We start from the raw sequence: 12,023 nt of genomic DNA, 5'->3' as shown, positions 1-12,023 counted from the left end.
GCCGAGATAGGATTTCCTGAGCATGCCTTGGAGGGTCTCCCCGAGTCACGGTTGGTGAGTCTCCATGAGAGCAGCACGCCTGGAGACATGAGAGAGGCTGTGGAGGGTGCAACCGCATGTACCCACCCCCCTGCAAAGAGGGCAGCATATTCTCTATTGTTAACCAAACAGGGGGCGCCCTCCCTGTGAGGAGGGCTGATCGGAGCATTGGTGGTGGTGGGCGTGGATGGTGGTGGAGCGGTGGGTAGGGGCAGCTGGGGAGGAAGGCTGCCGCCCCCTGCCTGACTGCTGAGCTTGATCGTGCCACGTCAGTCAACAGCAGATATTCAAGTTCAAGGGCTGGCTCTACGCCTCCACTGTCAAGTGAGCGCCAGCCGCAAAGTGTGGCTTTTGAGGGGAGTTCGCAGCCCTGAGGCCCCTCCTCCGGTGGGGTGCCGCCACTTCCTGTCCTGGCCCCATTGGCCGGCCTGGAGTTGGCTCCAGGCAGAGAGGGGCGGAGCTTGGGCGCAGCGGTGAAAGGAGGGTCTGGAGCATTTGCATGGCGGTCAGTGGGCTGCACCAGGTCAAGACCTGGCATAACTTTTTGCTGGCAAAAAAGGGCGTTCCCGGGCCGAATGGGGCTTAGGAGGCCGACTATGCCCCCACAGCTGCCACCGGTCGCCACAGCGCCACTCAGCCGCTGGTGCGGCCCTTGCGCAGGTGCACCGCTCCCTTCTGCTGACTACCGCCGCCGCTGTAACTGGCCGCATGCTGGCGCCCACGCCATTTGCGCCTGCGTAAGTGCTGTTTACGCCAGCGCCAGGCCCCTCCAGCCTCCTAAGTACTTTCGGCCCGATTCTCAGGAATGGGCTGTAAGCCTTGTATGCCAGAAACTACTTTTTCCTGAGAGAAGCATAGTTTAGTAATCTTGAAGACAGTATATTTGTTTATGCCATCATTTTAAATTGAAATAAAGAGCTGTATTCTTTCCTTTGAAGCATATTTAAAATACTTATATAAAGTGCATTTTCCCCCTACAGGCACAATAAGAGGAGGAAGTTTTATGTTGACATCCGATGCCATCCTCAGACGATAGCTGTGGTGCAGACTAGAGCAAAGTAATATTTGTTTCATATTCTCTTAAAAAGCAACATAGGCATTGAAAGGGGGATCATTAAAATGCTTATTAATTCTAGCAAATCAATTCTGAATGTGTTCCAGGACCAGTGGGTGACCAGGCCTTCCTTGAGGGACAGATTGTTAAAGAAAGAGCTCATCCAAAACGTGGGTTTCAGTACAGCTAAAATAGCCTAGTCAACACATCCTGTCATGGGAACAAACACCAGTTGTGTCTTTGCTTCCTGTCATTCCGTTCAAGACCTGTTTGTCAAGACCATCTTGTTCTGGAAGCCAGATGCCCTTCCCAAGTTAAAAAATGACAAGATGCTCTTAGTCTGAACTGTTCCTCTGTCTTGATCATTTTGTCTGACCTCTGAGACACCAGGACCCCTTTTTTCTGGCCTCACACAGTTATATCAATGTGTTTAATCTAATTTGATTATAATTTTGATTTACTGATTAGCTAAATCTTTCTACTTATCAACTGGGACTAAGTCAGCATGCATCTAAAGTGATGTTCTTTAGGGTATAATTTTTACAGAGACTGAATAAATATCACATGTAGCTATTATTAATCCATATGTTGTTGTCTACTTGGAAATAAAGGGATAGATCCAGAGAGCCCCCTGTGCAAACAGATGGCATATCTGCTTGAGCAAAGAGGGGTCCCCACAGATTCCTACCTACCAACCCCCCATGCCCAGTACATTCTGTTGGGTTCCCGGTCCTTAGAAAGAGTTTTCAGAAGGGGCTGAAGTAGGGAAGAAAAATCAGGAAATCCTTTTTCTGTGCTTGTGATTCTTGGGATCCAACCCAAAGTCTTGGTTATGTCTGGGTCAAGGGGAGACTGAACATAAGGTGGGTTAGTCTTTAATTTTGCTACATAGAGATTTCTGTTTGTGTGCTTTCTCTTGTTAAAATAGCTCATGCTTAGAAAATAGTTTCCTGTATTGCTGGATATCATTTGCTTTTCAGTTACACTGGCATCCTCGTGGAGTTGAAGCTGCCTCATAAGATGGACTTCAGTGAGAAAGATATCAGTGGAGTGCTGTTCCAGTATCCAGATACTGAGGGAAAAATAGAAGATTTCACTGGACTTGTTGATCGAGCTCACCAGAATGGGGTAAAAGCAGCTGTAATATATATCTACAGTAATTTGTCTGGTAAATTAGCTGCTGCACTGCAGCTGTTGAAGACCATTCTCCCAGTAGAGCCAGTTTGTACAGGCATGCTTACTCCAATGTGCTCACAGAGCGCCTGTGTCCTTATGGACTGCCCCACAATGGTTTCAGCAGAGGCAACAAACAGATTTTCATGTGTGTTGTTTGGTGTAAGTGAGCCTGTGTCCAGATGAATGTTGGAGCTTCTGCAGGCACAAGAATGTTGTATATGCATTAGAGATGTCCATTATATTTTTATCATAAATGAATAATTGGGAATAAATAATTAGTCCCTAACGTGTTGCATTCAACAGACAGTTTGAAGATACTAATGTTTATTTTAAGTGGGTTGGATACTAGGGTGCTGCTGCTATGTGAAGGGGTCTTACTTCATAGGAGAAAACTGATCACTAGGAAAAGAGAGTTATATGATCGCTGTTCTTTGCTGCTTTGAGAAAAACTTGTGTGCATTTTATAACATCATATTTTATAAAAATGTCTATGTAGGTTTTTCTCCGTAAAAGATACTGACAACAAGGTTGACCTTCTCTTGTTTCAGACTCTTGTCTGCTGTGCTACTGACCTGTTAGCTCTATGTATCTTGAGACCTCCAGGAGAATTTGGCATTGATGTTGCTTTGGGAAGCTCCCAGAGGTTTGGGGTACCACTTGGTTATGGTGGACCGCATGCGGCGTTCTTTGCTGTCAAGGAGAACTTGGTGAGAATGATGCCTGGAAGGATGGTGGGAGTTACAAGGTAAACTATGTTTTAGCTTAAAATCTGAATCCCAGACCTCTCATGGGAGTTTGCAGATCATGTTCTTGGTGGATTGTGCTGAATTGGTTCAAAATCACAGTCTTCTGAGGTAGTATTTCCTTTATGCTGTTAGTTTCTCTTTTCTCATAAGGAGAAATATCAGTCTAAACGCTCTTCTGCTAGAAGTTAGATTTTGCTGTATTTTCTCTACTACATGAAATTCAGCTCTTTCTTTAAATAGATTTACTCACTGAACTTTAATAGAGAATATGCTTATATCAAACCATATTTAGCTGTGTTGATACTATAAAACCTTAATTGTGTCTTACCTCCTGTTAAATCTGTTCCCATCCATTACAATTCCAAATAATAATGAAGTAAGATAACAAGGCGGAACTGTTAAATGGTAAATTTACAGTCAAAACTATGACACTTCCCAAAAGGAATTTTTAGTGACCTTCAAAGAACTGTTGATGCTTTTCACAAGCATGTAGACTGGGCAGCTGAAAGCTCTAAGACAGTTTGATAAACTGAAATTAGCTGAACCAATATTGCAATTTCAGCAGAGTATTTATACTGTGGATTGCAAAGATTCTAAGATGTTCATACTGAAGCTACTTGGTTTATAAATACTGAATCCAGCTACTTCCTTCCCCAGTTGTGAAGGTAATGTTGGTTAGAATTCACCTGCATTTTAATGATGGATAAATTGGACTTGGGGCAGAACTTTACAGTCTACTGGAAAATGCATATTTCCTAAATACAAGCAGAGGAAGATCAGAGGCAGGATGAGTGCACAGCCCTTTCTTCCTGCACCTATAATTTATCTCCTGCAAATACTTTGCCTCTGGATCATTTTTGTCCTACAGGCAGGCCTCCTCCAGTGTTGGAGCCCTGTTGCAGGGCAGAGGTAGTAAAATTGGCTGGGGGACACTGGCAAGGGAGAACAGGCAATCTTGTGAAAGGTTACGTTGTCATCGTCGTTCCCCCCCCCCCCCGCCCAAACATTTGCTTTTCAAGGGAATCATGAGGCTGATAATCTCAAGTTTTTTACTGTTTAGTGACCTGTCTAGGGGAAACATTGCCAGAAGGGAAAGGGGACTGGTTTTATGGTGCATTCCCTGCTGTAGCCATTTCCCTCATGTTTTTTTTGTTTCACAGGACTGCAGTTTGTATGACTGCTATCACAGTGAGCTCATCCCATTTGACCTCAGTTGATGAGGGAGAGAGGAGGTCTGGATGCAAATATTTGTTTAGGAATAATTTTATAACTTTTGCAACCGTTTTTCCGTTATTCAAGCTTATTAGCTTCCTGTGGATTTGTTCCCACTCAGTTAACAAAAGTAGAGACTTTAAAGCAATGGGAGTAATCTCTTTTTCCCCCCTCTGTGGCTCAAGGGATGCAAATGGGAAAGAAGTATATCGCCTTGCTCTGCAAACCAGAGAGCAGCATATCAGGAGGGATAAGGCTACAAGCAACATCTGCACTGCACAGGTGAGCTTTTCCCTGGGCTTCAGTTGGCAAGGGCCATTTGGAAGCAGCAGTAAATTGCACTGCTAGTCATAACAATTAGCAAACAGCCCAAATACTTTATATCTTTTATTAATGGTTCACATGTGTTCTGCCACACTTTTAAATTAAAACAATAGTCTTTTCTTAAAATGTAGTCTTATTAAGATACTTTAGTCCAGTGTTTACCAAAGTGGGAAATAATGCCCCCTGGGGGGCACTGAAATGATCCAGGGGGGCGGTAGTAGCCTTGGTTGCAATTGGGGGGCGTTGAATAAAAATAAGGGGGCAGTGGAAGCATAAAGGAAGAAGAGAAGAAAATTTTGAAAAACTGTTTGTACCTGTTTCATCTGTTGTGTAACAGAGTTAAAGTCATAGTGATTACTTTATTTTCTACATAAACACACAATCAGTGGTAGAGGCAAATCTACTGTGAAACTAATGAAGCTTAAGCTTCAGGGCCCCTAATCCTGGAGGGGCCCCCTGAAGCAACTTTTTTTTAATGAGTGAATTTCTCAACAAAATCAATGGAATTTTTTAGTGATAAAATAATAAACAAATGGATTGAAGTAGTTAATATTGACTTTAGAATATGCTCTAATACCCATTTCATATGGCCTCAAAATGTCTCTGTAATTGGTCAAATTTCAAAATTTTCTTGGGGGCTTGTAGCACTCGAACCCCCAGAACCCCCTCACTGAGAACATAAGAAAGGCCCTGCTGGATCAGACCAAGGCCCATCAAGTCCAGCAGTCTGTTCACACAGTGGCCAACCAGGTGCCTGTAGGAAGCCACAAACAAGACAACTGCAGCAGCACCATCCTGCCTGTGTTCCACCACACCCAAAATAATAGGCATGCTCCTCTGATACTGGAGAGAATAGGTATGCAGCATGACTAGTATCCATTCTAACTAACAGCCATGAATACCCCTCTCCTCCATGAATATGTCCACTCCCCTCTTAAAGTTCTCCAAGCTGGCAGCCATCACCACATCCTGGGGCAGGGAGTTCCACAATTTAACTATGCGTTGTGTGAAAAAATACTTCCTTTTATCTGTTTTGAATCTCTCATCCTCCAGCTTTAGCAGATGACCCCGTGTTCTAGTATTATGGGAGAAGGAGAAAAACTTCTCCCTGTCCACTCTCTCCAAACCATGCATAATTTTATAGACCCTCAGCCGCCTTCTTTCCAAGCTAAACAGCCCTAAGCGTCTTAACCGCTCTCCATAGGACAGTTGCTCTAGTCCCCTAATCATTTTGGTTGCTCTTTTCTGCACCTTCTCAAGCTCTGTAATATCCTTTTTCAGGTGTGGTGACCAGAACTGTACACAGTATTCCAAGTGTGGTCTCACCATAGATTTGAGCTTGCCAGAATCTATTCATAGCCTACATTTGGGCAGCTGGATCCTCAAATCCTTTGTTGGTGCTTGGCTTAATAGTTCTATACCTCAGCCCTTAGGCTTCGAGCCAATCGGAACCATAAAAAGACATCTGAATTCTTAATGCACTCATCTTGCTTGTACATTTTAACACCAAAAATCAGATCTTCACCTCTTTATCCTAACAATACCCCTCTGATGACCTTCAACTTCTCTGTTATTATTATTATTTATTAGTTAAATTTATAGCCCACCCTCATTCCCAGTCAAAGCCGGGCTCAGGGCAGGTTTCATGGTCCTAGGCCTCAAGTGCAGCCTACAGGCCCTAGGTAAAGGTAAAGGTCCCCTGTGCAAGCACCAGGTCATTCCTGACCCATGGGGTGACATCACATCCCGACGTTTACTAGGCAGACTTTGTTTACGGGGTGGTTTGCCAGTGCCTTCCCCAGTCATCTTCCCTTTACCCCCAGCAAGCTGGGTACTCATTTTACCGATCTCAGAAGGATGGAAGGCTGAGTCAGCTTTCAGCCAGCTACCTGAAACCGACTTCCATCAGGATCAAACGCAGATCGTGAGCAGAGATTGGACTGCAGTACAGCAGCTTACCACTCTGCACCACAGGGCTCCTAATACAGGACCTAGGGAGGCCTATATTAAAGTAGTTACTAGGCCTACATCTTCCAGGTACCCTCTGGGCCTTGTGATTGGTGGAAGAGGATTTGGAGGGAAGGCTAGGGCCAATCACGGGTAAGGGAGTGGTGCCTGGGGAGAAGGAATAAAATGCCTTGCCTGAAAAGGGAGGGGGTTCACACCTAGGGAGCAGGGCTGGGGAGAGGCTGCTGCAGACAGAGGGATCCCTCATCCAGGAAGGGGTGAGTTAGCTTGAGGCCTAGTGCCAGGAGACAGCTAGGGACAGTAAAGATAGACGCGTTAGGGTTTTTGTTTGATTGCCTGCCTTTACTGGTTTTGTAGACAGTTCAACATAAGTATTCATGTGGGTCATGTCGAGGGTAATACCTTTACAATAGTTGACCCGAGTCTTTCTTCCTTGTGGCATCTTCAGTCTTCCCCAATGCCATCTATTGAGTTTTTATATAACTATTGTTTTGCTTCTACAACATTTTTTATTCACACCAGTGACTGACATGTGAGATAACCCAGTACAGCAATTTTAATCAAAATCTGAGATGTAGTAGTTAATTTTTTAAAAAAGTTGTGGTGATCTGCCATAGAACAACCCTACTGAAGAAGATAACAGCAGTTACCCAGACCTCATTGCTGGTGGGAAGGGGCTCATTGTATGGCTCATTTTCAAGGACTCCACTCCACCACCCTGTTCTCCACCGTTTGGGCCTCAAGGTCCTTGCAAGGGCCGCAAGGCCCTTTGGACCTTGTTGGATGTTGTAATATTGTTGCTGGTTGTAAAGGAGCCCCATAACAGTTCAAGCTTTAGGGCCCCAGAAATGTAGGTCTGCCACTGATCAGTGGTCAAGTCCACCAACAGGTCTTAACAAGCAAGTGTTGGCAGGTGAGCGTGTTGTGCATTGTTGGGAAGTCCAGCATGCATCAGCAGGAATATGTACATGTAATGACTTGTTTACAATGCGATACTATAAATAGGCAACATGTATGAAATTTAACTTAGGTTGTTTCTGAATTGTGTGACAAGCAGTTAACAATAGTGCAAGTGCAATAAGTATTTAAAAAATTTAATTCATCTTCAATACCTTCGATCTTTACGGATTATGGAGCACATACAAAGCAAAGAGTACTATTATTTCAATATGTTATTCGTGATTTTTATTTTAATATCCTTCATTATCTTAATTTTCTGTGTGTAATGCAAATGTTACTATGGTTGATTTAAAAAAATAATTTTACAATTTCAAGCTTCAAGGTGTCTTATTTACAACAACATCTTTTTTTACTGTGAGCTCTGGTGCCTGTGCTTAAGTGCACCAAGGGCCTCCATGTCTACCATTGGCAATGACAATATTATGCCCCAGAAGAGAACTATTCAAATGTACAGCTAATGTACAGCTAATATACTCCTTTTTTGCACATCTTACACTCATGAATGTGTGAAGAGTTACTGTAGTATTTATAGTGTCAGGCATATTTGTAATATTTGTAATTTTCTTTGCGTTTTTGCTCAGAATGTATATAATGATCAAGTGTATGAATGTTAATGTGTTTCTTAATATACTGCAGGATGTTAAACGTATACTAATATGCTAGCAAACTGATTTGTTTGCCAATTTGTTTCATTTTAGGCACTTCTGGCTAATATGGCTGCCATGTTTGGAGTCTATCATGGTGCTAATGGATTAAAGCACATTGCCAGGAGAGTGCATAATGCCACTCTGATTTTAGCTGAAGGTGAGTGAATATTTAATAGCTGCATAGTGACAAGTCTTTAAAGATTGGCATCCTCTGGTCAAAAGCAGAATCCTGTACTTTGATAAAATAGATTGGGGAACTATTGGTCAGAAGAACTGTGGCTGTTAGAGACTAGGACAACTGCCAGTGAAGCAACTTATCCTATTAGATAACATTGGCCAGCATGTTTCTTCATGTTGCCTTGACAAAGTCTGTATAAACATAAGGCCATTACAGTAATGCCTACATCATTCTGGCTCTGGTCCCAACCTCAGTTGTTGATAACATTATTAACAACCCAAAGATAAGTACCTGGACAACCTATGAAACTGTAAGGAAACACAAACAGCTGGTGGTGCAGAGAGTTTTCATGTATTGTTTCTGATAGGTCTGAAGAGAGCAGGTCACAAACTGCAACATGACCTATTTTTTGATACCTTGAAAATCCAGTGTGGCTGTGATGTTCAAGAGGTCTTGTGCAGGGCAGCCCAGAGACAAGTAAACCTGAGGATTTACAGTGATGGCACAGTAAGTGACAGTTTATTGGTGGGACTCTTCCAGTGGTTTTTGTTAATTCTACATTGTCTACCAGAAGCATTGAATTATTGTAGTAATTTTATGAGCATAAGGGGTACATAGTAAAAAAATTACCTTACCCCATACCGTCTGCTTTTTAAAATATGGTTGCCAATGTAGTGGGGTCAGATTAAATCAGAGAAGTTGAAAAAAATAGAAAATAAAGTTGTGTTGATCTTTGAGAACTCCATGTATTCCTCAGCCTGAATGAGGCCAGTTGCCCTGTGGTATCTCCTCCCTGCCCCTGTAATTTTTCTGTAAATTGCACTGTAAGTATCTGGCCTTCCTGGGGTTGTGTTTACCCCAATTACAATGAGTGGGAAACTGAAAGGAGCATCAAGGGTGAAGCTGACAAAAAGCTGTGTATTTTCTTCCTGGTGCATTTGCTATTGATCTTTTCCCATACTTCTTAAAGTATTTATTATATTTGAATCTTGCACTTTCTCCATGAGCTCCCTATATTCAGTTCTTGGGGGAATCTCCCATCCAGGCCCACAGCTACTTAGCCTTAAGCACAGAAATCCATTCTGTACCTTCAGACCACTTGCTTGTGCTACTTGTGACAAGCTAGTGCAGGTAGCAAGTCTGGAAAAGGTGACACTGCTGTGCAAATGAAATCTTTGCAGCCTGTTAGTTACGTTATTCATAGCTGGAATTCTTGGAACTTTTCAGCAAAAGAGATGCAGAGTCCTTTTGGCTTCTCTGACTGTAGTCAGACGCAAACAAACCAGTGTTTGTGATGAGGACAGGCCTGGTTTATCCTTGGGCTCACATGCTCCCCCCTCCCCTCATGCATATAACCCAGGTTGACGACTTCTCTGTTTAAGTAAACTTGAGTTTGTTGTGATGTCCAAATTGGAGCATTTTTTTAATGTGGTTTACGTCTTGCCTACAAACCAGGATTCTGTACTAGGAAGGTGTATACAATACTCAAGGATAAACCAGATTCATTTTCAGCATTAGCAAACCAGTTTGTTCTGAAGGGAGCCTGTATCTCTGGTGCCTTTGACTCTCTGTGTTACAGCATTTATAAAGTTTCATGCTTTATTGACTGAAAATATCTAGTAATTTAGTAGTAAATACATTTTAGTAGGAACTTGCTGAGATCTTTTATCACATAAAGAGCTGTTCTCTAAGAACTAAGAAGGCTTCAAGAACGACAAATCGAACCCACAGAATCTTTAAAGGTATTAGTCTAAGTTTTGAATTTGGACATTTCTGCTTTCTTTTAAGCACAGTGGAATATTGTTTTAAACATTTTGCTCTTCTAGCAATTCAGAAGTTGTGGGTGAAGTATTAATGTATTGTGAACATAAACAGAATTGACATTTTTCTATGGTATCTTTTGTTTTGTGCCTGTTGCAGCTTGGCCTGTCTCTTGATGAAACTGTCACTGAAAAAGACCTGGATGACCTATTATGGATCTTTGGTTGTGAATCTTCAGCTGTAAGTAGAGCTCTGGTTATAGCACTTCATATGCAATCAGGAAGCAGTGTGCGAATATTAGATAGGGCACAAACATATCCATTGCAGACATAGCATTGTGGATTCCTATAGACGCAATAACATAACACATACATGTGTGTGGGGGGGTGCAAGCAGCAGTCAGACTGCTTGGATAAAGGTTTGTTGGCCTCAAGTATTTCCATCCTGCTTTTCCTCAGTACAAGATACTTGTACTCTGGAGCTTAAATAGCTAGCACTGAGAGGATGGGAGAGGAGATCTGGGTGGGGATCTGTGAGACACCAATTCAGCTGTCATTCACCTAGATGTGTGTGTTAAGTGCCGTCAAGTCACTTCTGACTCATGGCGACCCTATGAATGAAACTCCTCCAAAATGTCCTATCTTTGACAGCCTTGCTCAGATCTTGCAAATTGAAGGCTGTGGCTTCCTTTATTGAGTCAATCCATCTCTTCTTGGGCCTTCCTCTTTTCCTGCTGCCCTCAACTTTTCCTAGCATGACTGTCTTTTCCAGTGACTCTTGTCGTCTCATGACGTGACCAAAATACGACAGCCTCAGTTTAGTCATTTTAGCTTCTAGGGTCAGTTTAGGCTTGATTTGATCTATAACCCACTGATTTGTTTTTTTGGCAGTCCATGGAATCCGTAACACTCTCCTCCAACACCACATTTCAAAGGAATCTATTTTCTTCCTATTTTCACCTAGATAGTCTTACCTTATTGCTGCTTGCATGTAGGGGAAGGGGGGGGAACAGGAGCCTGTTGAAATTATAGGGATCTTATCTGTGTGGCTTTACAGGGGTGGGGAACTGAATTGTTCCAATAACTTGAGGATATTTTCTGTTTCTTTGTAAGGGAGATCAGACTTAAGGTTCTCCAAATTTTTCTGCTGGCAAAATCCAGTTGTTAACAGTGTTAAGTCAGGTGCAGAAGGTTAACATTCTTTATTAGTAAGTTGGATGTGAAATTGCTGGCTTAATTTGTACTGTGGCTGAAAATTTCTAGTCCAAGCAATATTCACATTCAGAAACTTGTAAGATGAGAAGGTAAGCTGGCTGTATCTGTTATAGTTTCAGTCAGCTTCCCTCTTGATGATAGTTACTATTTCTCAGTCTTTTCACTCAGTCTGTATGTAAATAAAAACACAGCAATACCACTTACATAATAAAGGGTGTCAGTTACATGGTTTTTTCCCTTCCTCTGTGTGTGCATGTGTGTGTGTTTGCCAAAAGCCCATTTCCTCTGAAATAGATAGGGGCCTATATGACCCATGAAAAGAAAGATCAAGGTGCAAGTAACCACCTCTCATTGGCTGAGGTAAAAAGGCCCATGTCTTGCTTCTCCCTGTTTTGCACTGAAGATTTCATTACTTATCAGAGTTCAGCCCCCACCATTGAAATTAATGGGAAGGAATGCTAAACACTATGTATTCAAGGTAATGGGGACTGTAAATGATCTGTGGCTTAATAAGTGGTCTGTTTTCTGTAACACTGAACAATACTTGTTTCTGGATTTGCTCCATTAAAGAAGTGTCATGAGGCTATAATCTGTTCCCTGAAATCCTATGATTCAAAGCCCTAAAATGGGCAGCTGCCTTAACTGTTAATACTCTAGTTTCCCATCTCGCTACAGAAGCGTGTTCTGTAATGGCTCAAGAACCTTCACTGACCCCAAAACAAGATCTGGGAAGGAATCTTAGTT

The 12,023-nt window shown here is 42.5% G+C and overlaps 1 protein-coding gene across 1 annotated transcript in view; it reads left to right on the top strand.

Moving 5' to 3' along the window:
• LOC130492910 (glycine dehydrogenase (decarboxylating), mitochondrial) overlaps positions 1 to 12,023 on the top strand; it is a 48,763-nt gene that overhangs the window by 23,120 nt on the left and 13,620 nt on the right. The window contains exons 5-11 of the mRNA XM_056866685.1: positions 1,020 to 1,097; positions 2,074 to 2,221; positions 2,818 to 3,014; positions 4,413 to 4,509; positions 8,178 to 8,283; positions 8,672 to 8,811; positions 10,225 to 10,305. Of these exons, the coding sequence (XP_056722663.1) occupies positions 1,020 to 1,097; positions 2,074 to 2,221; positions 2,818 to 3,014; positions 4,413 to 4,509; positions 8,178 to 8,283; positions 8,672 to 8,811; positions 10,225 to 10,305 (847 nt within the window). The remainder of the gene's footprint in view (positions 1 to 1,019; positions 1,098 to 2,073; positions 2,222 to 2,817; positions 3,015 to 4,412; positions 4,510 to 8,177; positions 8,284 to 8,671; positions 8,812 to 10,224; positions 10,306 to 12,023) is intronic.

This window comes from Euleptes europaea, unplaced genomic scaffold, assembly GCF_029931775.1.
Source record: "Euleptes europaea isolate rEulEur1 unplaced genomic scaffold, rEulEur1.hap1 H_2, whole genome shotgun sequence".
Lineage (NCBI taxonomy): Eukaryota > Metazoa > Chordata > Lepidosauria > Squamata > Sphaerodactylidae > Euleptes > Euleptes europaea.
Note: the sequence above shows the minus strand (reverse complement) of the source record. Positions and strands in the feature narration are given on the sequence as shown.